The sequence below is a fragment of the Otolemur garnettii genome, unplaced genomic scaffold (genome assembly GCF_000181295.1).
Source record: "Otolemur garnettii isolate 467f Iridium unplaced genomic scaffold, OtoGar3 scaffold00010, whole genome shotgun sequence".
Lineage (NCBI taxonomy): Eukaryota > Metazoa > Chordata > Mammalia > Primates > Galagidae > Otolemur > Otolemur garnettii.
Genome location: NW_003852405.1, coordinates 38,010,215 through 38,037,092, shown reverse-complemented (window position 1 = coordinate 38,037,092; position 26,878 = coordinate 38,010,215). Strand labels below are relative to the sequence as shown.

The window sequence follows — 26,878 nt, the reverse complement described above, 5'->3', positions numbered from 1 at the left end:
CATCCCACCTCAGCACCTCCTGCGCACCTGCCCTGAGTGTCCCACCTCAGCCCCTCCCAAGTGGGCACCTGCCCTGAGTGTCCCACCTCATCCGATAGTGGAGCCGGAGCGATGTCTTGTCATCCACAGTGATGGTGCGGTTTGGAGCATACCACAGCCTGGCTCTCTCATCATACAGGGCAAAGAGGTTGTGGCACAGAGGAGAGATACCTGGGGAGAGTGAAGGACACATCAGGGCGCTGAAGAGATACACTGGCCATCTGTTTGCAAAGCCTAATAGAGGTGAAGAAAAGGGATTCTCTCCTCCAGGAAGAATCTGGGCCAATCACACCATTTTAGGGCAAGGGTAACTTCTGACCATGTTCAGTCAGGCAGTTTTAATCAAAATAATCACGCACTATGGCTCCCCAGGAATAGACATGGCAGCTCCCGGCAAACCAAACTGAAGTCATTTAAAAGGAAAAGCCTGGTGGTGCTTCTTGTTACAGACATCTATGACAGAGTCTTAGCAAATCTGCTTAAAAGGCTACAGGAGAGGTTCAGTTCACAGATGCTGTCTGGTGGGCACCTTGTGAATCAAGTCAGAAACATCCTCAGAGTTTAGGAAATCCTCCATCTGTTTCCTACAGAAAATGTGTAAATAATCCTAACACTATGATTATACATTAAAGATGAGAGGACATTTCTGGCAACAGTACACAAAACGTATGTTAGAATAAATAAAAACCAAAGTGATTTTTGTCAGTGATTAAATCTATTACCATTAATAATAAATATACTTCTTAAATACCTTGTAATAAATATTTTCTATTAGTAGCCAGCTAACAAGAGACACACACTTAACAAAGCTGGCCCAGTGTCATCCCTGGCCCTAGCACACCAGTGGACTCCTTCAGCACAAGAAGGACAGAAAGACAAAGTGTTATGAAGACCCTCACTTCCAAGCCCGTAACTAAGACTGCAGAGCTGTGCCCTAAACGCACTAGGCGAGAAGGACTGCCAATAATCAGCCACTACTGACACTTCCATGAGCAATCAGGCTTCAAACTAAGAAGCGAGAGACTTCAATGACACAAGGAGTGGGAGAATGCAGAGTAACTGCACTTGTCTCCCAAACTGGACATGTGGACCCTCATGTAGAGTGGCCGACCCTGACAGGCCTGCCCTGGCCCCCAGCTCTGTCCAGTGTAAACACTGAGCTACGTGGCTCCAGGTGCCGGCAGCTCCCAAATCCCTCAGTCTAACCCTGCTTCTTGGAAACAAGGAAAAGCGGCTTCTGGATCCAGTGTTAGGAAATCTGTAGGTTTTCACTCATAAAATGGCTTTTGTGAACAGGTCTGGAAACCCAGCCTTTCCTCCTGTGTTTCCACATTTGCAGGTGACCACACATGGGTATCCGCAACGTAGCTGACTTGTGATCATGGAACAGTCTGTGATTCTCACACAGGTCTGAGGCTAACAGCATTACTACCTATAAAATCAAAGATGGACTCTTCCTGGCTAAGTTCTGAGTGACCAATAGCACCACTCACACTGACGAAAGCTCAGAGGCAGGTCCCAGGAGGACACACTCTAAATTTGCCTTTTATTCTTCCTGATACCTAGTAAGTATTACTTTTGTCATTTTATAGATGGAGAAACTGTGGCCTCCTGGAAATTAGTCTAATTCAAGGCCACTCATCTTGTAACTCACAGGTTTGAGACTCAAGCCAAGACAGAACCCTGGAGCTCCTAGCGGCCAGCATCAAGAGCAACATTTCACCCACAAAAGTGCAAATGAGGAGGAAACAGCACTGGTGCACTCCAACTGCACTCAGTGAGAGCTGCAGAGACAGGGCACCCAGTGTGCACAGTTCTGACACTAACAAGCATCTGTGACACCCCCCTTGAGCCAGTCACAGAACAGACACCACCCATCCTCTATAGACAGCTAAGGACTCACGCCAGATGGGGGATGCCAAGTATGGGGCAGGACACGGCCTTCCCCTCTCCCCTCCCACAGTTCCCCATTCCCATTAACTACAGCCCAATGTCTCTGCAAACATGAGCCCAGAGCTTGCACCTGCCACACTGAGGGCATGGAGCTGAGAAAACAAACACCACCAACCAAATCTCGAGGGAAAGGAAGGAATAAGAAAAACACCAAAACCAAAAAGGCCTTAACAAATACTCTGGAAGCACCAACATACCTCTAGTTGTTCTCCTACTTACAAACACAGAGAGAGCTGCTGTCCAGGGCTGGCCACTTGAGCACACTGCTGCCCAGTCCAAATACCTTTAGAACAGTGATGCATTTTCCACTAACCCTATGGCTCAGCCCATTTTATCCCAGGTTAGGTTTGGTTAGGAAGGGTCTATGTGCTCTGTCTACAGCATAAACCTCTCCTGTTTTATTGGAACCCTGGTACATAAAGCATTTTAGGCAGAAACACATACTTGGGAGGAAAATGGGTTTCCTACGCATGCTGTGTCACTCATAATCACCATTGTCTCCGCTGAGCTGTCTGGGGGTTAAAGAGGACAGATGGGCACCAGTCACTCCATTCATCATGACCTTTTTAAAATAGCTTGAGATATAATTTGTCTACCATAAAATCTACCCATTTTTAGTATAATTTAGTGACGTTCTGTGCATTTACTGATATGTACAGGCACCTCCACACTCTAAGTGGGTCAGGTCTGTGAGGACATCCTTCTGCTTACTTTACTGGTTATCTAAAGTCAGACAAGCAAAGGCTGCCAAGGCCCTTGAGTTCAAAGGACTAGGAAAGGGCCTTCAGTCAGTCACCTTGGTTTCCCACCTTCTGAGGGTGACAGGATGGCTTTAAGTAAGACAAGTCACATTTCAAAAAATTAAATTAAAAAAGGATAGTGTTGTTGACAGCTCATGCCCTTTTCACAACTTGCAACTTGATCAAGCCACAAAGGACACTTAGCTTCTCACTTCAAGGTGGGAGAGCAGGTCCCAGCAGCTGAGGGACATCCATACTTTGCAGAAGAAACTACGGTAATCACTAAGATCCTGAGAGGCCACCTGTGGGGCTTGCACTTTGTGGGAGGTGTGTTCACGTGCTCTTCCACACCGGTGTGATCTGATCGCGTGGACACACGTGTGGAAGAGGAGCTGAGCCCCACAGCCCCAGGCGACCCGACAACCATCAGTAACAGGACAAGCCCTCCAAAGATGAAGAGTAAAAGGGAAACTGGCAGAATTAAAGCCACTGGCCTACAGACACAAGTCAGTGAGAGGGAGAGGCAGGAAGCCAGAATGCACTGCCCAGACCTCGAGCCAGAAGGGATGGAGAGCCCAGACCTGCCCCTGAAACATTCTGCCACTGCCACCTCTGGCCAAGCCCTGCTACCTTCCACTACCTCCCACGGCCTCCTGCCCCGACCTGCACTCATGGCCCCTCCCACCCCCACCATACTCACGGCACTCCTGCGCGGCCCTGATGCACAGCTCCTCTGCCGTGTACTCGCCACTGCTCAGTCGCAGGGGCTCCCTGTCCGGCAGGTAGAAGGTCACCTCCACCCCCAGCTCAGGTGCCTCTGGGTCCACCTCCATCTTCTTGGAGCTCCGTATTTTAGCGCAGAAAGCCATGGCACTGCAGTCCTCTTTTATATTTAGATACTGCCATGGGGGGAGAACACATGGTCACTCACACAGGGGCAGGACACATGGTCACTAACATGACATGGGGGGGTCAGATCACACATGTTACTCACACAACACAGAGGACAGGATACATGGTCACTCACAGGACAGAGGGGGCAACAGGGTACCTGGCACTGGGTGAGCCCCCCTCCCCGCCTGTTCCTTCCGAAACATTAAACGTGTCAGAATTTACAAGCCAGAAGAACAATCTAGTCCCAAACCCAGCAGAAGAAAATAAATAACCAAAATTAAATCAGAGATTAATGGAATTGAAAACAAAAGAATCATTTAAGAAATTAATGAAACAAAAAGTTAGTTGTTTGAAAAAATAAATAAAACCAACAAACCTTTGGCCAGATTAACTAGAAACAGAAAAGTAAAATCTCTAATAACCTCAATCAGAAACGGTAAAGGGGAAATAACGACAGATGCCATAGAGATACAAGAGATCATGTCTGGGTACTACAAGAAACACTATTCCCAGAAATTTGACAATGTGAAAGAAAAGGATCAATACCTGGAATCACATCCTCTCCCCAGACTTAATCAAGAAGAAACAGATCTCTTAAACAGACAGATTTCAAGAACTGACATTGAAGAGACAAAAATCTCCCAACAAAAAAATGCCCTGGTTCAGTTGGCTTCACACCAGAATTCTATCAAACCTTCAAAGAAGGCTCGGCACCTGTGGCTCAAGTGGCTAAGGCACCAGCCACATACACCTAAGGTGGCAGGTTCAAATCCAGCCCGGCCTGCCAAACAACAATGATGGCTGCAACCAAAAAATAGCCGGGCATTGTGGTGGGTGCCTGTGGTCCCAGCTACTTGGGAGGCTGAGGCAGGAGACTCGCTTGAGCCCAGGAGTTAGAGGTTGCTGTGAGCTGTGATGCTAGGGCACTCTACCCCAGGGGGACAGCTTGAGGCTCTGTCTCAAAAAAAAAAAAAAAAAAACCTTCAAAGAAGAGCTTATACCTATACTGCAGAAATTATTCCCAAAAACTGAGGAGGAAGGAATCTTCCTCAACATGTTCTATGAAACAAACATCACCCTGATATCAAAACAAAAAAAAAGAGCTAACTAAAAAGGAGAACTTCAGACCAATTTCACTAATGAATATAGATGCAAAAATTCTCAGTAAAATCCTAGCCAACAGATTACAGCTACACATTAAAAAAATCATTCATCACAATCAAGTAGGTTTCATCCTAGGGATGTAAGGCAAGTCCATAAACGTAATTCACCACATCAACAGAAGCAAAAACAAAGACCATATGATCCTCTCAATAGATGCAGAAAAAGCATTCAATAAAATTCAGCATCCTTTTCTAATTAGAACACTTAAGAATTTAGGCATAGGTGGCACATTTCTTAATCCGACCGAAGTCATCTATGACAAACCCACAGCTAATATCATACTGAATAGACTAAAACTGAAGATTTTCCTCTTAGAACTGGAACCAGACAAAGCTGTCTTCTATCACCACTCCTATTTAACATAGTGCTGGAAGTTCTAGCAAATACAATCAGGCAAGAGAAGGAAATAAAGGGCATCCAAATGAGTGCAGAGGAAGTCAAACCCTCGCTCTTTGCCAGTGATATAATCTTATATTAGAGAACCCCAAAGACTCAACCACAAGACTCCTGGAAGTGATCAAAAAACACAGCAATGTCTCAGGATATAAACTCAACGTCCAAATTCAGTTGCCTTTGTATACGCAAATAACAGTCAAGATGAGAGGCTAATTAAGGACACATCTCACTTCACCATAGCTTCAAAGAAAATGAAATACCTAGTAATATACCTAACAAAAGAGGTGAAGGACCTCTACAAAGAAAAGTACAAAACTTTAAGAAAAGAAATAGCAGAAGATATAAACAAATGAAAGAAACCATGCTCATGGCTGGGAAGAATCAACATTGTGAAAATGAATAAACTACCCAAAGCAATCTACAGATTCAGTGCAATCCCCATTAAAATACCATCATCATACTTTCAAGATTTGGAAAAAATCTTCATTTTGTATGGAACCAGAAGAAACCCCATTTAGCCAAGGCAATTCTTAGTAATAAAAACAAAGCCGGGGGTATCATTCTACCAGACTTTCAGCTACACTACAAGGCCACAGTGATCAAAACAGCATGGTATTGGCACAAAAACAGAGACATTGACATTTGGAACTGAACAGAAAACCGTGAGATGAAACTAAGCTTTTATAGCCACCTGATCTTTGATAAATAAGAACATACACTGGGGGAAAGAATCCTTATTCAATAAATGGTGCTGGGGGAACTAGACAACCACATGCAAAAGACTGAAACTGGACCCGCACCTCTCACCACTTACAAAAATTGATTTATGATGGATAAAAGATTTAAATCTAAGGCATGAAACAATAAAAATCCTTGAAGAAAGTGTGGGGAAATCACTTGAAGATAATGGCCTGGGAAAAGATTTTATGAAGAAGGCTTCTGTGCCAATTGCAACAACAAACAAAATAAACAAATGGGACTTAAAAACTGAAACGCTTCTGTACAGCTAAGGAAACAACAAAAGCAAACAGACAACCTACACAATAGGAAAAGATACTTGTATATTATGAATCAGACAAAAGCTTGATAACTAGGGTCTATAGAGAACTCAAATTAATCAACAATAAAAGACCCCACAATCCCATATATCACAGGGCAAGAGAAATGAATAGAACCTTCTCTAAAGAAGACAAACATGAAAAAATGCTCATCATCCCTAATCATCAGAGAAATGCAAATCAAAACTACCCAGAGATATCACCTAACCCCAGTGAGAATGGCCCACATCACAAAGCCTCAAAGCTGCAGATGCTGGCATGGATGTGGAGAGAAGGGAACACTTCTACACTGCTGGTGGGACTGCAAACTAATACAACCTTTTTGGAAGGAAGTATGGAGAATCTGCAAAGAACTCAAATTAGACCTCCCATTTGATCCTGCAATCCCATTACTAGGCATCTACCCAGAAGAAAAAAAATCCTTTCATCATAAGGACATTTGCATTAGACTGTTTATCACAGCTCAATTTACAATCTCCAAAATGTAGTTTGCCTAAATGCTCACCAACCCAGGAATGGATTAACCAGCTGTGGTATGCGTATACCATGGAATACTATTCAGCCACTAAAAAGATGGAGACTTTACATCTTTTGTATTAACCTGGATGGAGGTGGAACACATTATTCTTAGAAAAGCATCACAAGAATGGAGAAGCAAGAAACTTCTATTTAATGTACTCTATTCTAATACGAAGCCAGTAGATGAGCTAATACAAGGGGTGGGGTAGAGAAATGAGGGAGGGGGGAGAAGAGAGGAGGGTCATGGTGTATGGCACACATCTTGGAGGCGGGACACAATTATAAGAGAGACTTTATCTAACAAATGCAATCAGTGTAATCTAGTTTAATTCTTTATACCCAGAATGAATCCCAAACAATATTTAAAAAATAATAAATTAAAAAAAGAACTTATGAGCCATGAAACCATGGAAAGTAATTATTCATGCTAATTGATTAATTACACTCGGACCATATTTTCAAAAACTGGAATAATTTTAGACATGACTTGAATTTATTTTCTCTATTTGTACACAAGATATAGTTGAAAACTGTGGCCCATTCAGGAAGCAATGATGTTAAGGGATTATTAGTCACTATTCTGCTACTCCTACTAGAATCACATAACTTTTAAACCAACCTAAGGCAAGAATCACAGATCCCCAATCCACACTGAAAAAGTGAGAGGGCTAGCTGGGCTTGTGGCAGGCACCTGTAGTCCCAGCTACTCGGGAAGCTGAAGTAGGAAGATTGCTTGAATCTAGGAGTCTGAGGTTGCTGTGAATTATGACACCATAGCACTCTACCCAGGGTGACAGAGTAAGACTCTGTCTCAAAAAAAAAAAAAAAAAAAAGAAAGAAAGAAAAGAAAAAAAATTGAGAGGAAAAGAGAGTAGCTAAAAGCCTACTTCATAAGACAAGCCTTTGTCTTTGAGATTCTTTAGTTATGTGACAGAGAAAGAATTCAGTGACAGTGTTATATCCTTTAACCCTGGGAAAATAAATAATCAGACAAGTACGCATAATGGTACAACTGGTAATGCCCAACAGAAGGGGACTCAGAGGACAAGCAAGGTGCGTGGTAGGCAGGACTGCTCGGCAACTGTGCAGTAGGTGACTCAAAGCTACAGGTGGGCTGGTGCCGAGAGGCGCATGTGACGTGGGCACAGTGACAGGAGCACCTGAGAGACATTTGGCCCTTTGGATTGATTATGCATGTTAAAGTCTAGAAGATCATGCAATAAACTGCTGATGCTGGTGGACATCTAGGAGAGATTGTATGGGGACTTCACTCTGGGCCTCCACGCTTTTGTAATCTTGAGGGTTTTTTTAACCAGTACATTCAACATTGGGAATGCATAAAAATACCGACTTTTTAAAATTAGAGGCAATATCACAGATAACTCTACAGGTAAAAAATCAAATTTTCCTTATTTTTTTTTTAGAGCTAGATATTTTCCTCATTTTCTTTTTTTGAAATATGCAAATCCACATACCTGCATTTATTCGGCTGTCCAGTCTTCCCCAAAAAGCAGGCTGGATTTTCTTCTCCACTTTCCGAAGCACGTTCAGAACTGAGCTAGAGACAAGAATAAATAAATCAGCTGTAGAGGTAATTGCCTCCGAAACCCAGAGGACACTTCCATCAAGGAAGCAGCTGAAACCATAAGCCAGCAAGAAAAAGCATTTGGGAGAAAGAAGATAAAAACAAAAATTAAAAACAAAAGACAAGACATCAAGAGGATAGAGAGAAGTGTTAGGGTGGGAACACCAAAGCTGGTGCTAATTTCACTGCTTGGGGAAGCCACAGACTTCAGCTTCCTGGCAGGGCCTGGCCACCTAAGTGAAGGTCGAGGGCCACCCCCCTCGCCTGAGGCTGTGAACCACAGCCTGGGCTCATTCCCATCCCCTTTAGAGCTACCCCCTCAAGCTGGTCCACACAACACACACACAGAGCACTGTGCTATCTTAGATCGTAAAAGCTTTTCTGTTGCTTCTCACAAATTCTTTTTTAACAGGAAAATCAAATGATATTTCCAAGTAAGAAGCTGCTGCTCTTAGTGACTCAAGATTGGTTTCCAAGGGAACAGAGACCCCCGCCTCAGTTTCTGTCTCAGAACTCAGGGCAAGAAGATCAGGCCCTGGGTCTTCCCTGGAGCAGCAGAGAGTGAGAGGGAGGGAGGGAGAGGGTGTCACCCTTGATGCTGAGGCCAGCATCCCAGGAGGCCTCACAATCGGAGGTGGGAGACAGTCAAAAGAAACACAAGAGCAAACTAGACACAGTGTGTCCCCGGGTCACCCTCCCACTAGCTCTGATAACCAAGGCTGGCAGGGACAAGCTGAGGATGGCTTTCTGCAGTGTGTCAGAGGGAAAAACGGCGATGGGGGACAATTTTAACAAGATCAGATAATATAGCACTATGCTTTCAGCATTTTTAAACTTAATATAACCAACTATTTTAATTATGTGGCAGGACGCCCTGTCCCACATCAAGCCAGCAAAAAGAAGCTAGCTCCACATGCAGACCCCACTTCAGCTCAGAAGCAGGCTTCAAACACGGCCCCCATGCAATCTATGCGTACAACAAAATTATACCAATGCCCATAATTTATACCAAAACCCAGTATTTTTTCCAGCAGGTCTCTATGCCAGAGACTGAGCTACATCTGAAGGCCAAAGGAGAGCCACATGGCCCCTGTCCGTGGAGCCCATAGCCAGTAGGAAAGACGGATGGAATCAAACTAAGATGCATAAAGAAGCAAAAGCGTTGTGCGGGGAAACAGAGTGGTAAGGTGGAGGGGTGTGGTCTGCCCTGGGGCTCTGCAGGGAAGGCACAGGAGCTAAGATGTGATCAGAATCCAGGGAGGCTAGTTGTGGCACCAGAAGGGAGAAAGCAGCCTTGGGGGTCAGCGTGTGCCACAAAGGCCACACAGAAGGCAGCGGCAGCCCAGTCTCTCCAGCCAAGTAGACAGGGACCCACAAGGCTCCTCTCACACACCAGGCACCAAGCAGCACCAGAGAAGCCCTGGCAGGATGTGCTGGTGGCGTGTCAGAGCCTCCCACCCCAGGTCTCCCTCAGCCACCTACTGTTGCCAAGGAGTGGAGACTGACCACAGAGTTCATCTCCAGCCAGGAAAGGGACAACAGACTCAGTGCTGAGGGCAGGCACACAGTCCCAGCAGGTTCCTTGAACACAGGCTGCCATGGAAACCTGTGCAGAGTCTGCTGCAGAGTCTGTTGATGAGCCCACAGGCCATGTTGTGTGAACTGAGGCATCATGGAGTCTCTCTTAGCCTCATGTACAATTCAAGGGTCCGACTAAAATCCCTAAGATTCTTATAGACCTAGGATGCTATGAGATCTGTAATCAAAGGAGAACGTGGTTTTTCTGGCATGATTTCTCCACTGCAAGCAACACTACATGGAGACTGCGCTGGACCTTATGTTCAAATGGACCCCAGGACTGCGGGAACAGCAAGGTGCAGGTATGTGACACTCAGCCTAGAGACCAAACTTTCTGAGAAAACAAGATTCGAACAGAATTTCTAGACAGTATGTACTTACTCTCATGTGTTTATATGCAGATTCAGTAATGACAAAATCTCTGTCCTCAGGGAACTGACATGATAAAAAATAAAAAAACACCTGCCTGGCTCTTAAAAGGCATGGCAGACACTGTTCTAAGCTCTCCAAAGCTAGCCTAATATGAAACAACAACCGTCCTCATTCAGAATAACAAGTGTTTTTAATGCTGCAGCATTTGTGTAAAGGCTCCATCCAAATAACATTTCTTCCAAAATAAACCAGACTATGTGGTCTCACTAATTATTTTTAGAGCAGGTAGAAAAGGAGCAAGACCACCTTACAAACATGTTGGATAATTGCAAGAAATCAAGTTTCTTACTACAAGATATAAAAGGGAAATTTTTAATGCTAGAAAAACTGACAATAGAAATTATAAAATATCCTTCAGGAAGAATATAATTCACTAGGTTCAATTCCCAACTCAAGTGAGCATAAAGACGCTTTGAAATGGGAAGGATTAAGATGAGTCATCAAAAGCATTTTGGTAACAGCACTGAGGTCTTCCACTCTAACTTACTTATAAGAATTTCAAGGATTTGGCTCGGTGCCTGTGGCTCAAGTGGCTAAGGCACCAGCCACATACACCTAAAGTGGCGGGTTCAAATCCAGCCCGGACCCGCCAAACAAAAATGACGGCTGCAACCAAAAAATAGCCGGGCATTATGGCAGGCACCTGTGGTCCCAGCTACTTGGGAGGCTGAGGCAGGAGACTCGCTTGAGCCCAGGAGTTGAAGGTTGCTGTGAGCTATGAAGCCACAGCACTTTACCCAGGAGGACAGCTTGAGGCTCTGTCTCGAAAAAAAAAGAATTTCAAGGATTTGAAAGAAAACATCTTTCTTTCAGTGATAGAGGATTACTTCTATGGCTCAATTTTGTAGATGCTGCTTTATATGAAAAAAAATCAGGGATATTTTATAGATTACTCAAATTTCTTTCACATTCTTGTGCAATAGACAAGTATATCTGATACTTTCTGAATGAGGGAAAGTAAAATACAGGTCTGGGAGTCAGAACAAAGCCTCACTGCAACATATAAAACATCACAAATATCATCTAAGATGCAAAATTCCAGAAATCTCTGTCTAGAGAAAGTGAAACAACCTTAAATTTTCAAGGACATCTGGGCTCAGCACCTGAGGCTCAATCGGCTAAGGCACCAGCCACATACACCTAAGGTGGCAGGTTCGAATCCCCAGCCTGGGCCCGCCAAACAACAATGATGGCTGCAACCAAAAAAAAAAAAAAAAAATGCCTGGTGCTGTGGCGGGGGCCTGTAGTCCCAGCTACTTGGGAGGCTGAGGCAGGAGACTCACTTGAGCCCAGGAGTTGGAGGTTGCTGTGAGCTGTGAGGCCATGGCACTCTGCCCAGGGGGACAGCTTGAGGCTCTGTCTCAAAAAAAAAAAATAATTTCAAGGACATCTGTTGAAATACTGGTATCTCTGCAAGGAAAGAATACACAATCAAATTTTGGATTGTGGACAAAAAAATTAAAATAGACCATTTTAATATTCATAAATATGACCATCAGAATGTAACCGTTTTTGCAAAAGGCCACCAACAGATTCATAATGATAAAAATAGAGGGTGGAGCCTGTGGCTCAAAGGAGTAGGGCACCAGTCCCATATGCCAGAGGTGGTGGGTTCAAACCCAGCCCCGGCCAAAAACTGCAAAAAAAAAAAACAAAAACTAGGTGACAGTTAATAATCAATGACAAGCATCAAAATAAAACATTGTGAGTGTGTGATCATTTTCACTAAAAAACCACCATACTTACAGTGAGTTATTTTATGTATGCCTTAAAGGAATCAAAACTTTGGTCTTTGAAGTGGAAATACAAACAAAATATTGATTAATTAAGGTATGCACTCAAAAAGCTGAAAACAAAAAAGAAAAACACGTAATTTAAAAAATGCACTGAGGCTCGGTGCCTGTAGCTCAACCGGCTAAGGCGCCAGCCACGTACACCTAAGGTGGCGGGTTTGAATCCCCAGCCCGGACCCGCCAAAAACAACAATGATGGCTGCAACCAAAAAATAGCCGGGCGTTGTGGCGGGCACCTGTGCTCCCAGCTACTTGGGAGGCGGAGGCAGGAGACTCGCTTGGGCCCAGGAGTTGGAGGTTGCTGTGAGCTGTAATGCCATGGCACTCTACCCAGGGGGACAGCTTGAGGCTCTGTCTCAAAAAAAAAAAAAAAAAAAAAATGCACTGAAAGCATGTGCTCAATACTGTCAGAAACTTTAAGGCTGAAGATCTTAAACTATCCCACGAGAGCTGGGAAAGACCATGAGCTACAAAAGGAGAGGTGCTTTCTTTGGTGCTTTACAGTCAGCACACAGTAAGGGGTCAATAAGTTAAAGAGTAGGTGTCAAAGGGGAAATGAAGGTGACAATGTGAGCAGAGATGTCACCTAACATGACCCAGGATGCCCAGACTGTGCACCCACCCTGAGAATCTAACCAGTATGACTGTGAGCAGGTTATTCCTACTTCTCTGCCCATTAACCAAGAGGAAGCACCCTGCCTAAAGTGTTGGTTTAAAGCCCAAAAAGACCTTTCAATGGCAGGCTGAGGCAAGAGGATCACTTGAGCCCAGGAGCTCATGTGTAGCCTGGGCAAACAATGAGACTCTGTCTCTTAAAATAAAAAATCTTTTAGAAACCGTTCATGAAGCACTCAGGATGCCTCTGTCAAGGAGGCTACAGATGTGGAACGGCTTGCAAAGGTGCAGGTGTTGGCAGAGGATGAAAGCGGTCTGTGAACCTGCCTGGAAAAGCAAAGAACAAATAGGGCTTCTGAGAAGTCTCCCTACAATCAAAGCTGTTGCATGAACCTCAAATGACAGACCAGTGAGAGCGTGACCAGCATCAGACGGACCTGGGTTTGAGCCCTGAGCTTCTCCACCGACTGACTGCAATCTTTGGCAAGTCTGCAAATATCCCTAACCCTCAGTGTTCTCATAGGACAGTTGAGAGTTGAATGAGTCCATGCATGTAAAGTGACTAGCAGAGCGGAGGGTGCGGTAAACACTAGTATTCTGATCTTAATTTCTGCTAAGTTGATTACAGCTTGATGGACTGCAGTTCCAGGCAGAAGGAAAAACCTAAATGCACCAAATATCATCAGCATGTCATGCATGGGTCTAGACCTGTACTTAATTTTCATAAAAAACTTGAGTGGTTTTGGGCTAATCAGGGAGAGTGCCAGGAGCCAGACCCATGGCTCTGTCCACAGGGGAAAGAACAACTCTAAAATGCCCCACTACCAACACCACCAACTCCAGCTTTTAATATTTTTCATAGTCTAACCCCTGCCTAGGAGCCTGATCTTGTTCCATGCTGCAGTCACCCTCTGCTCTGGGACTGAAGAACTATCCCTAAGGCCACCAAGCGCCCAGGTCTGCTTGCGGCACCTGCCAGCACCCCAGTCCAGCACCATCACAGAGGTGTGGCAGGGAAGGCATGTGGCACACCACAGGGGCATGGCGCCTCCTGCAAGCGTAACACACACCACGCAGGGAAACTTGGCTTCTCCCTGCCACCGCAGCAGTGGCCTCACACCCACAGAGCTATGGAAATGATTCCTGCTATCACTCCAGGGCCCCACTGCAGTGCCAAGACCTGGAATAATGGTTCTGATGAAAGCATCACACAGCACTGTAAAGCTGATGGACCACAGCCAAAGAGCACCACCATATACATATAAAATCTGCTCAGCCGAAGAGCAAAATCATATACATACAAAATCTGCTCAGCCAAAGAGCGACACCATATACATATAAAATCTGCTTTACTTCCAGTCACTAAGTCAGAATTATGGCTTTTCTCTGTGGCCCTCCTGCCACACAGAATAACTCACTTCTGACTAGAGCAGCAGTTCCAGGAATACCCCAGACCGTAAGTGCTGCTTCATTTACAATAAACGAGGGACGGTCCAACAATCAATGCCAGCCTGGTGATTCAGGGCCCTGCTCTACTCCCAGGGAGGCTGCTTTCCTGAGAGACGGTTTCTGATCAAAGTATACACAACACTTTGCTTAAGTCAGTAAGTGTCTTCCTAGAAGCCACACTGTACCAAGATACTTTGCTCCTTTTTGTTTTTTTAAACCTGCTCACCACTAACTAATACATCTGCAATGCCACCAAAAAGCACAGACTAGAAGACTCACTGAAGTTGTCCACATCCTTGGGGGGGACGGTGGCAGAAGTGGGCGCTCACAATGTTGCGGCTGGAGCACGGTACCTGCTTTTGCATCCTTTCCAAAACTACTTATGAAGCATTTGTGCCATGGCAATAAAGCCTTGCACTTACACATGAGCCCCTTACAACCTCATAGCCCCTTCACAGATGAGAAAACTCAGCTAGGAGTTTCTTACAATCAGCCAGCCAGCAAGTGGCAAGACGCCATCTCCAAAGGGCCTCTCAGCCTCTGGTCTCAATGTCCTTTCCATCCACCACCTGGCCTCAGGCAAGGCGCAGCCTGTGAGGGCATCCAAATCAGTACACAGTGAATCTGAGCACTTTGACAGCCTCACAGTCCACTGACTGCTGGTGAGACCGACGCAGACGCAGGAAGAGACTACGGAGGGACGCAGACAGATGATGCTGCTGGAGTCCAGGAGAGATGGCAGGAGGGTGTGACAGGGGGAGGGGAGCTGCCCTTGGTTTTGAGAAATGGAGAAGGCTGAAAAAGGCACAGAGGATGGGTACAGCTGTCCCAGGAAAGGGCCAGGAGGAAAGGAAGGCATGAAGATGGGGGTGCAGGAGAGAGCACATAGGCCAGCAGGGCGGGCGGCCAGCGTGGGCAGAAGAGGCAGGGGTGAGGGGACAGAGCTGCAGTAGACAAAGCCCCACCCTGAGAGATCCAGTCCCAGCCCAGCTTTGCAGGGAGCCTGGACGAGGCTCTGACTTACACTCTACATAAGGGCAAGCGTGACAGGACCTCTGAAGTTCCTTATAGGAGCAGCTAGAAGCCTGGTCCTGAGTCTCCCTACCCCAGGTCCAGATCCCAGGTGTGAGATTCACTGTCTGGGTGACCACAGGCAAGTTTCTTAACCTGACAGAGTTTCCGTTTCCTGAAAAATGGAAGTAATAAAAGAGTCTACTTTACAGGGTTGTTGTGATGATTTCTCTAAGTCTCTTAATGCTAAAATAAAAAGCTCACACCCATCAGGAAATCTTTTCTGTGAGTATACATACTCAAGGCTTTTAAAAACTCCTAATTACAGAAAAAAAAAAGAAACAAAACAAACACTTACAAATACATATTATACTACATCCTAACTCAGCTAATAATTTGCATTTCCAAAATGTCATTGTGCACAGGCGTAGACGCTCTTGGCACTATGCCATCTGACAGAGCCTGAAGAAAACCACGATTTACAAGCATGAGCAGGAAACAGCCCTGGGTCCTCCTGGCCTCACGCACCTTCACTAGTGAGGGGTGTGTATGCTGCACATCACCGACCTCCTCTCCTCTCCTGTACTAGGCAGAGATCCACCTATAACTCTTCAATCATTCCACGTTCCCGGGTACAAACAACAGAAACCAGTGTTGCTTTCCCAAAGGTAAAAATGAGTTTAAGGAAAAGACAGAAGATAGAGGGACAGCCTGGCATGGACACCACTGGGAGGACGGCCACTGCCAGCCACCACCATCACAGCCAGTGGACACCTCCGGGAGCATGGCCACTGCCAGCCACCACCATCACAGCCAGTGGACACCTCCGGGAGCATGGCCACTGCCGGCCACCACTGTCACAGCTGGACTCCCACCTCTCCTGCTTCCATGAGCAGTGTCAGGCCCCTCTGTGTCTGCACCTTCCCTCAAGTTTCCAGTCCTGGGAGGGGCCCAGGAGGGTAGACCTAGTTCAGCCAGTCAGGTGTGTACAACCCTTTTAGCCTCCATAGCAACATGACAGACTATTCCAGAAACAAAGAAGGTTCAGATGCTGGACAACCCCCTAAATGGCCAATGTCCAATCCAGTCTATACCACAAGGAACTCAGCTGTTGCCTCAAATATAAGAGAAAGTGAGGGAGGATAAAACAAAACAAGAGAAAATCTTAAGGAGAATGTCTCTCTGCATGGTCCCTTATACTTCTCAACCAAGAAACTGTAATCGGTTTTTACAGTTTGCTTTGAAAAGCCCTGTCAGCAAAAGTGCCAATCTCCACCTGCGGGCAGAGCTCTTGAGAGCCACATGTGAACAGGCACACTTGGTCCCCCAGGGCCGAAAGGCCAACCAGGGCCAGCAGGTCCCCACTGCCCTGCAGCACAGGGAGCCGCCCCTCACACCCCTGCCCTCCCAGCTTCCTTCAACATCAGTGGAAGCCAGCAAGGGCTAGGATCACTGACAGCAATGCCTTAAAACTTCTGTCTTTTTTGACCATGACAAAGAATTAATATATTTCACAGTATGTACATCAGTGACATGTATGTTTCACAAAAAGGTGTTTATCCTTACTATATGCCATTCACTCTATTTTCACTGTTCTTTATTGTTTTCTTATATTTAATATATTTTTAAATGCTAAACAAGACCCACAAAATAGATTTCACAGCCCAGTAAAGAATGACAAACAGCGGTCTGAAAAACACCGGTTTTTAAAGTCTCAACAAAATTATCAATAACAAAATCTACAGTTTGGGCTCGGCGCCTATAGCTCAACTGGCTAAGGCGCCAGCCATGTACACCTAAGGTGGCGGGTTCAAATCCCCAGCCCGGGCCCGCCAAACAACAATGACGGCTGCAACCAAAAAATAGCCGGGCGTTGTGGCGGGCGCCTGTGGTCCCAGCTACTTGGGAGGCAAAGGCAGGAGACTCGCTTGAGCCCAGGAGTTGGAGGTTGCTGTGAGCTGTAATGCCATGGCACTCTGCCCAGGGGGACAGCTTGAGGCTCAGTCTCAAAAAAAAAAAAAAAAAAAAAAAATCTACAGTTTGTTTGGGAACAGAGAGTGGTTGTATTATTTTTACCTAAAAATATCTTTTTTGGTAATAACAAATGTGTTACTTTAAAGTCTGGTTTTTCTCAACATGCCTTTAAAGGTTTTAAAATTATTTCATATCTGGTCAAGTTGAGATGTTTAAGGACTTCATTTTTGATTTGTAATCAAAGTTTACAAATTTCTTTTCAAAAAGTCAGCAAACTGCAAGCACCTATTAATAAAGGTTTCAAATAATGATACAATAATAACAAAATTAACCTCATATTCTCTGTCAGTTTTTTTTTTTTTTTTTTGAGACAGTCCGAATCTGTCACCATGGGCAGAGTGCCATGGCATCACAGCTTACAGCAACCTCAAACACCTGAGCTCAAGGGATCCTCCCACCTGTCTCCCAAGTAGCTAGGACTACAGGCGCCCACAACAACACCCGGCTAATTTTTTCCTATTTTGAGCAGAGGCAGGGTCTCCATCTTTCTTGGGCTGGTCTCCAACTCCTGACCTCAAGGGATCTTCCTGCCTCGGCCTCCCAGAGTGCTGAGATTATGGGTAGGAGCCAGCCTTCTATGTTCCCTGCTTTTACTCAATGTGTGCACCTTCCCCAGGTGAACACAGAACAGGCATATTTTACATGGAACTCGTGATTTCCAAAATATCATTTCTTCTTCCCTAACATGTAGCCTGTGACATTTCAGAACCAACAGTGGGACTAAGACTCTTCCAAGGCCATGCTCTCTCATCAGGAGTTTCTCCTCCCTGCAAGCTCTCTAGCTGGTTACCTCCTGAGTCCATAGGGTGGTGCCCACTACTTTCACCAAGACTCACACCAATCCTCACTATCCCACCTTCATGGCCCCATCTAGTGACTCTTCATGGACCCTAGGAATTCAAAATCCATTTCTCTGTGCAAAATTTTCAACATACTTCACAGAAATACCCACTATGAATGAGGACAGGAGTTCCCTACATCAACAGGAACCTGCAGAAGACAGGAAATCTGCTCAAACCTTGGACTCAGATCCTAGATGGTGCTATGACACAGGTCAGGAGTCTTCAATTGTATTTCTCTACCAATGAATCAGAAAAGGGGAGCAGGAGCTGCTACCCTCAAGAAAAATACTCACTTTCCTCTCTTCACATAAGATGGCAGAACTCCAGCAAGATACCTTTTTGCACCTGAGAATTGAGGTCCCCAGCATGTCTAAAGCATAGGTACGACCACGATTCCTTCACCATAAACCTCATGTAACTGACAGCTGAGTCCAGCCAGATCAGCTCCATTTCACTGCACTGAACCATCTAGTGGCAACGCTGGGTCTCCTGTCCTTGCTCCTAATTTTTCGGTTGTGTTTTTGGAGTAGTGTGGTGCAAACTCCAGCCATGGAGCCTGTTCCACATCTCCCTCCTAGGGAGTGAAAGTGCAGAGAGAGGAAAGGAGGGTGGCAGCGAGGTTTACTAGCCATCAGTGGGCATCAATACTACAGCAGGTTGAAAATGGCTAATTACACTAAATATAACAACTAGGAGGAATCATCACCTGCTCCTGACGTCAATTAAATAAGAAACTAAATTCATCCTGTAAAGCCTGAAAGGCACACCTCAATGAGAAGGCAAGAACACAAGAAAAGATATCACCAAGAAAGAGTCAGCCACCCACAAACATGACATGGTAACAGACTTGGTCGGCTGCCCAGTGCAGAACACACCTGACCAAGGCAAGATAGCACGTCTGGAGAAAGTGGCAAGTGGGCCAGTGTAGCCAGTCTAAGCCGGAGGACTTCAGGGAAACCCAGCCTGGTGGTGCTATATGCTCAGGCCCAACTCCATAGCTCAGCTCAGAAGACTCAACTTTCAGCGACTGTTTTCTCATTTGCAAATGGGGATAATCATAATTATCTTACAGGACTATTTTTACTCCATAAACAGGTATAGGAGAAGAACTAGACCACAGTGGGCCTGTAATGCTGTCGCCCCCAAGAGAGGACACAAACAGGGTGAGAGGAGGGGCTGATGGAGGGAACAGTCCACGAAATAGAAACAGAGAGAGAGCAGGAGGAGGAAGGGAGGAGAGGCTGCCTGCGGGCAGAACGCACGGTCTGGGCAGAAGAGGCGCTGAGGTGAGGAAGAAGGCCGGGCAGGCCCTGGGGACCACAGACGCCCCTCCCGAGTCTGTGATTTCCTTGAGGAGATAGCTCCTGGAAGAACTCATGTCCCAACTCCCTCAGATGCCCTGTGGGAAGGGGGTTGAGAGGGGGGACGCTTGGATCTAGCGTCCTTCCCTCTAAATCAGCGGTTCTCAATCTGTGGGTCGTGATCCACAGGAACTATATTAAAGGGTTGCGGTATTAGGAAGGTTGAGAACCACTGCTCTAAATACTTCTGAGGAATCATCTGGTCCTTGACGGTCTCAGGGCTGCAGGTGGAGACCATCCAGCCTAACTAAGCAAACTGCTTAAACATTGCTACTGGTAGGAACTAGTCTGAATATTCCACGTTCTCACCCTACCAGTCTATGGACACACACAAAGAAGAAACTTCTTTGAAAAAATAAATGAGAAGCTAGAGGTTTCCTTCTGAGAATCATGATGGGGATGAGTCAGAAAGAAATTTCCCAAAGCTTCCGTCCTCCTGAGAGCCCGGTGGGGGATGTCTGCTGAGTGCACTGGGGATCATTACTCTGCTGCTGACTCACACTCTCCCCAGCACAGAGAGGGAGCTGCCCTTGGGAGCCACTTTGAAGTATTTCTGTGACATCTTGTCCTTGGGCAGGGAGATACGGGAGTCAGAGGCCAGGAGGCAACTATCCCTCCCTGGAGCTGTTCACGCACCCACTTCCTGCCCCCCAGAAGTCACTGTTCAGGATAACTGGCAGGCAGAGAGCACCCATGTTTCCAGGGATAAGGCAGAACACAAAACCTCATGTCAAATGGAATTTTATAATACTGTATCTGCCCTTGATAGTTCAGAAAACCACATCAGACCTTCTCAGTCCTAGGAATTATGATTTTGACCCATTTTCATTTTACAAGACTACGAGGTGTAGAATGAGGGTACAGGAGAAATTGCTAGTGGAATCTGCATTAAAAAGTTCCCTTGCACTGATAACACATTCCAGGTAGCAGATCTCCAAGAGCTCACCCGCAGTTCTCACCAGCTCTCTGAGCTCTGTGACCTCTGTCCACCTGGCTGCTCCCAAGCACATCTGTGAGTTCCAACTCCACACAGCCACTAGCTAGCAGCAGACTACGGCCCAAACCCAGGTCCTTATATGCAAACCCCATGGGCCCACACTGCACCAAAATAAACATTAATAAAGGTATTTCTGGCTTGTTAACTTTTCTCCAAATGAATACAAAAAAGTCAGCTAGACTAGTCATGACCATTGACTAACACAAAAATCAATGAATATAATTATACACATTTTCACATTTTACAAAGCACTTTCAACACATGCTCTCAGTCCTCACAGAATCTGCAATATTATCCCTCTAGCACAAGCAAACTGAGGCTTAGAAACATAAAGTGACTTGTGAAAGATCACATGTCCTTACTAAGTAGAACTCAAATCCAAGGCACTAGAAGACAAAGGAAATGGAAATTAAAACTAAAGAAAAAAGGAAGAATGATCATGGTGAAAGGTAGAATCTCACAAAATTAAAATAATAAATAGCATGCTGCTTTGATCCATCAGTAAAGCTGGTGTAGTAGTTGCTTTTAAATTTAAATAGAAATCTGGATTAGGCAGAAGTATAAATCACTGCCACAAACTAGGAAAGTCATCTGGAGTCACCTCTACAGAAAGGCCCTCCTGACAGGCAGGAGGCCCGCCCTCCTTCCCAGGGACGCTCACTGTCCAACTTCTGGTACAGGCTGAGCACTCTAAATCAGAAAATCCGAAACCCTCCAGTGAGCATTTCCTTTGGACAACACATCAGCACTCAAAAACCTTTGTATTCTGGCACGTTTTGGATTGGGGATATTTAACTAATAAACATAAAACAAATATTCTAAAATCTCTCCACAAAAATCCCAAATCCAAACACTTCTGGCCCAAGCACTTCAGATAAGGGATATGTGACCTGTACCACTTTCTTGGAGGACACTGTGGCCCCACGTACCAATTTAGACTTTAAAATCCTCTGACATCTTAATGTAGCAACTCTACAAAACATTAAGGAAAAAAGGTTATAAAACAGCAGGTACTGGATGATCCTGGATGCGCTGCACAGACACACCCACCCCTAAAACAGGGTGGGGGCTGAGGGCGAGGAAGACACTACGGAGTCACAAGTGTTTTTTTGTTTTTTTTGGTTTTTTTGTTTTTGGTTTTTGGCCGAGGCTGGGTTTGAACCCACCACCTCTGGCATATGGGGCCGGTGCCCTACTCCTTGAGCCAAAGGCACTGCCCCAGAGTCACGAGTGTTAACAGTGATTATTACAAGGTGCCTGTGATATCCATGGTTACTCTAAATACTTTTTAAGATTTTCTGAAAGCTCTACAACAAACATATGTCACTTCTCCAGTAAGAAAGAAAAGGTAGGCTCAGCACCTATAGCTCAACCGGCTAAGGCGCCAGCCACGTACACCTAAGGTGGCGGGTTCGAATCCCCAGCCCGGACCCGCCAAAACAACAATGACAGCTGCAACCAAAAAATAGCCGGGCGTTGTGGCAGGCGCCTGTGGTCCCAGCTACTTGGGAGGCGGAGGCAGGAGACTCGCTTGAGCCCAGGAGTTGGAGGTTGCTGTGAGCTGTAATGCCACAGCACTCTACCCAGGGGGACAGCTTGAGGCTCTGTCTCAAAAAAAAAAAAAAGAAAGAAAGAAAGAAAAGGTAATTTTCCCAGTTATACAGGAAGTTAGGGCTGGGAGTAAGTTCCAGAGAGCTGCTTCCTAGGCCAGTATTTAAGCTGTGGTGTGGACATCCCTGTCACTTGCCAGAACAACCTTGGCACAACATTCAAGAGTCACTAGCAACCCAACGCAATTAAGAGTTGGGTCAAGGAAAGTGCAATTATTATACTACATTATAAGTGCGGTGACTTCAGAGGAGAAAGAGATCATTCCAGTCCTGAATGATTCCAAGGGATTAGTAAGGCAGATCTGGGCAGATGAAGAAGAAGGTGTGATCCATTCCAGGTGAAGAAAAAGGTACAGTTGAGGTAGCAGGCTGGAAACACCAATAGCAGCAGAGGACTTAAGCCCTCCACGAAGAAGAGAAGACGAGGCCTAGGGGCAGCTGAACAGAGATCTTGCAGTCACAGGCGCAGCCAACAAGCCCACCTGGGGAGCAGGCCCACCAGGGAGCATGTCCAGGGAAGCATGTACGCAGGGAGCACAGAGCATACCACCAGAGGAGCACATCTGCAGGGAGCACGCCCACACGGGGAGACCATCCACACAGGGAGCACGCCCTCCTGGAAACCATGCCCTAATCCCTCTCTTAGCTCCACCCACATCTCTCCCAAATTAGGGTAACAATCTCCTGAAAAGTGCCTGCCTTCCCTCCCAGTCACCACACTGCAGCCAGTGCTGCTTCTAAACTGCAAATCTAAAAACCTTATGCTTAAAAATTTTGAGCTCCTCCTCTCGTAGGATGATGGTCAGCAAGACCACTTGTGACCACCCTCTTGTGGTCACCCTTTGTACCTGGACCCCAAATGTCCCAAGGTGGTTGTAGCTTGTGTGATTCAGCAAAACTCTGTCCCCCAAGCCTCCGGCTGTTCCCCTTGTCCTTCAGTTCACAGCTCAGGAATCAGGGACCATCTTCCCACCAAGGCTGCGTGATTCATCTCACCCGCCCTGCTGGATAACAGCCTGTGGAGCTGTCTTTGGGCTCCCTGGGGTCAGGGGCACAGTTCCATCATCTGGGCATATACAGTGCTAGGCACAACAGACATCAGTAAACACCTGTGCAGGGAATAAACGCCAACAGCTCCTTTCCTAGGGCACCTTCCCAGGCTTGCTCCCTCCAGAAGTGCCCCGTGCTCCACACAGATATTTCCCCCAGTTGCACTGAAGACACCATCTTAGCACACTCAACTCGCAATGTACACGCCTGGCTGTCCAGAGAGCTGCCACTAACTTCTTCTGACACTCTTCCCACTGTGGTGCACGTGAAGAAGCCCCACAAGCTCACTCTTCTTTCTAACGGAGCTCCACCTCCAGAGATTTCCCAATGTGCTGAGAGTTGCCTAGGCCTGGAATGTGGAGAAAGTCAAATACAGTCACATCCTTTCAGCCAGCAGGTGGGAAAAAATCCTCAAGTTCATGATAAACATGAACTAGATGTTGGTTTCTGTTACATAGAATTATTGATAAACTGAACTAAAACTTAGACACAGCTTAAACCATATTCTCTTGTGATGACAATGCTCAATGGTGTTTACTTGGGCTCGGTGTCTGTGGCTCAAGTGGCTAAGGCTCCAGCCACATACACCTAAGGTGGCAGGTTCGAATCCAGCCTGAGCCCACCAAACAACAATGATGGCTGCAACCAAAAAATAGCTGGGCGTTGTGGCAGGCGCCTGGTCCCAGCCACTTGAGGGGCTGAGGCAAGAGACTCGCTTGAGCCAGGGGTTGGAGGTTGCTGTGAGCTGTGATGCCACAGCACTCTACCCAGGAGGATAGCCTGAGGCTCTGTCTCAAAAATAAATAAATAAATAAATTTTTTTCTTGAAGTGCACAACTGCATGCCTTTCGTGTAATCACAAAGTTGTGCAACCACCACCACTATCTAGTTCCAAAACATTTTCATTACCCCAAAAAAGCAAGACCAAACCCATCATCAGCCACTCCCCACTCTCTCCCACCATGGCCCTGGGACCATCCACTTACTATCTATCTCCCATCACCCCAACTGTCTTCCAGAAAACCTGCAGTGGGCACCAGTGGGCACCAGTGCGTCCCATCACAGTGGGCACCAGTGAGTCATTTTCTATGAGCCGGTAGTTCCATCCACAGGATCAGAATCACACCCCTGCGTCCTGAGTGCAGCCTGTCACTCAGGAGGTATGTAACTTAGACTTGACCCTAAATCTCTGAGCCTCAGCTTTTTTATTTATGAAATGAGAAGCTACTATCCTGTATCTCCTGGTGCCGCTGGTATCACAGTCCTCTCCAGGGACAGTCTGTAACTCTGACAGACACCTCTCATCCTAAAAACCATGTCAGCACAACCCTCCTGTGCTCCGATCCACACATCTAACCCAGGGTCAGAGTCAGTGCGGCACACACCCATCCTACGCAGAACTGCAACCAAAACCTACTTTGGATTCTCGCCATGGCTCTGCTCGTGCTCTTGGGAAAGTCACCAACTTGACTGCAAGTTCCTTGAGAGCAAAACAAGTAAGTCCATTTCTTCTCCAGCTTCAAGGCCAAGCAGGCTCCTTGCTCTGAACCCGGCAGGTGTGTGTGCCAATCACATCTGCAAAACACTGCTGGTGCCCATGGACTAGATGTGCTGGTCAGAGTAAGGGAAGAAAAAGAGTCTTTAAAACAGAAACAAATATGACTTTTAAATGTTGGTTTAATTCATGAATCAGAATCAGGAATGTCCAAGCTGGAAGTTACGCTGGTGTCTAATTCTAACCCACACAGATGACAGTGAGGACACAGGAGCCAGTAATGTGTCAGACTCCACCTAGACCTGGGACTCAAACCACCATTTCCAAACTGTGTTCTGGGCCTTGTACTTCTGCACAGTGACATTAACTATTCTACACACATCCCTCTAAAAGGGGAGAGAAGAAAAATGGGTGTCCACAGTAAAAATTAGAAAAACACTAAAGTTAAATAATATTCTTTACCAGCAAGAGCTCTCAAGCCTTTAGTATGTTAGTAGGTATAGTGAGTCATCAACTTCCAAAAAATTATTTGACCAAATCACTTCTTTTTAATAAAAAATGTATTTGGAACAGTCTAAATCAGATGATTTCTATGCTCTTTTCATTTCTCAAATTCCATAAGTTTCTCTGAGAGTGTCAGTATCAGAGGCTTCCTTCCCGGGGAAATGATCTAATGATATGCCATATTCCTCAGAAAACTCATTCATCCATTCATTCACTCATCCACTTAGTCATAGCTCTGTATCCCCACCCCCAAACCCACCCATGCCAATCGGACAGACACAAGCCTGGGGATAAAATCTGAGATTTCAGGATAATCACATCAGGTTAAAAGGTACTCATAAAAGCTGGAGAGGAGGCTCAGCGCCTATAGCTCAACCGGCTAAGGCGCCAGCCATGTACACCTAAGGTGGCGGGTTCGAATCCCCAGCCCAGACCCGTCAAACAACAATGACGGCTGCAACCAAAAAATAGCCGGGCGTTGTGGCGGGCGCCTGTGGTCCCAGCTACTTGGGAGGCAAAGGCAGGAGACTCGCTTGAGCCCAGGAGTTGGAGGTTGCTATGAGCTGTAATGCCACGGCACTCTACCCAGGGGGACAGCTTGAGGCTCTGTCTCAAAAAAAAAAAAAAAACAAAAAAGCTGGAGAGGAACAGGGCATTTGTGCAATGCTCGGTGCATCAGGTGTTCTGGAAGGCAATGCCTAGGAAAGTCGTAGTTACCTACTACTCAATAATCCAAACACCTGGGAAGATCCTTGCAATTCTAATAACAGCAGGTGGGCACAAAGAAAATAACCCAAAGAGAGAAAAAATACGAGTCGTCTGGGAGTCACCCCCCGAAATGATCCTCTGCTTTTATCTGCCTAAGGCGTCTTGTTTTTTTCCCCTTTGACCCACTTGATTTTCCTGTTTTCATCCCCCCATCTTTCTGCAAGACATGTGATCTGAGTTATATATGTGATCTGAGTTATGTGGCAAGCTGGCAGCTGGCCACAGAGTTGTCCCAGAAGAGAGCCTCTCTGCAGGGGGAGGGTGGTGATGAGGAGGGCAGAGTGGGGCGGTGGCAAGTCCCAGCAGTCTTCTGAGGTTTGGGAACCCAAGCAGATATCTGCTCACCATAACAGACAATGTCAACTGTAGCCAGTTCATATGTGTCACATATTTTTATAAAGACACGTATCTCTGTACATGTGAAAGGCCAGCATCAAATATTCTGAGTACGAGGAGCCTGTTGACCACAGGAGCTCACGGGCCCAGCACTCCACGTGTCCTTGGACTAATAAGGACAGAAATGAGCACACTGAAAGTGGACACCACCTGGCGGCCTGTAACATTTCCCACACAGCCTCCCCTTTGCCCCAGAGTAACCTAACCTACGTGCTGGGAACCTCTGCCATACACCAAGCCTCCACACGCTTCACCCAACCCCTTACAACAGATTTTCAGAATAAAAACCAAGTGAAAAGAGTGATTTCTGTATATAATGTCCCCCCTCCTTTATTTGTGCCACAAGCACCAAGCAGTTTTCCCTGTGAGTTCATGTGTGCACTTGTGACCCTGCTGCAGCCTGGAGAGAGAGGGCAGGCTCTCACACCCTCTCAGGGGCTGGAGCAAGCTGCCCATCTCCCAAGGGCCAAATGTCCTGAGGACTCAACCCTCAACCTTTACCTTCTCTGTCCACCCTCACTAAAAGGGCGCACCCAGCTCCATGGTTTCAATGCCCCAGACATGCCGGCAGTGTCCAAATGCGTAACCTAGAGCT

The 26,878-nt window shown here is 46.1% G+C and overlaps 1 protein-coding gene across 3 annotated transcripts in view; it reads right to left on the bottom strand.

Annotated features, from left to right (window-relative positions):
• The window catches only part of JAK1 (Janus kinase 1), a 121,408-nt gene that overhangs the window by 43,220 nt on the left and 51,310 nt on the right, over positions 1 to 26,878 (bottom strand). The window contains exons 1-4 of one of the 3 annotated variants that reach the window (XM_023509930.1): positions 24,538 to 25,010; positions 8,239 to 8,321; positions 3,433 to 3,631; positions 87 to 210 (exon numbers count right to left, since the gene is read on the bottom strand). In XM_023509930.1, coding sequence (XP_023365698.1) covers positions 87 to 210; positions 3,433 to 3,631; positions 8,239 to 8,244 — 329 coding nt within the window. In that variant the 5' untranslated portion in view covers positions 8,245 to 8,321; positions 24,538 to 25,010. Of the gene's footprint in view, positions 1 to 86; positions 211 to 3,432; positions 3,632 to 8,238; positions 8,322 to 15,239; positions 15,481 to 24,537; positions 25,011 to 26,878 lie in introns of those variants that run through there. The other 2 variants (XM_023509929.1, XM_003784247.3) reach the window with 2 other exon arrangements.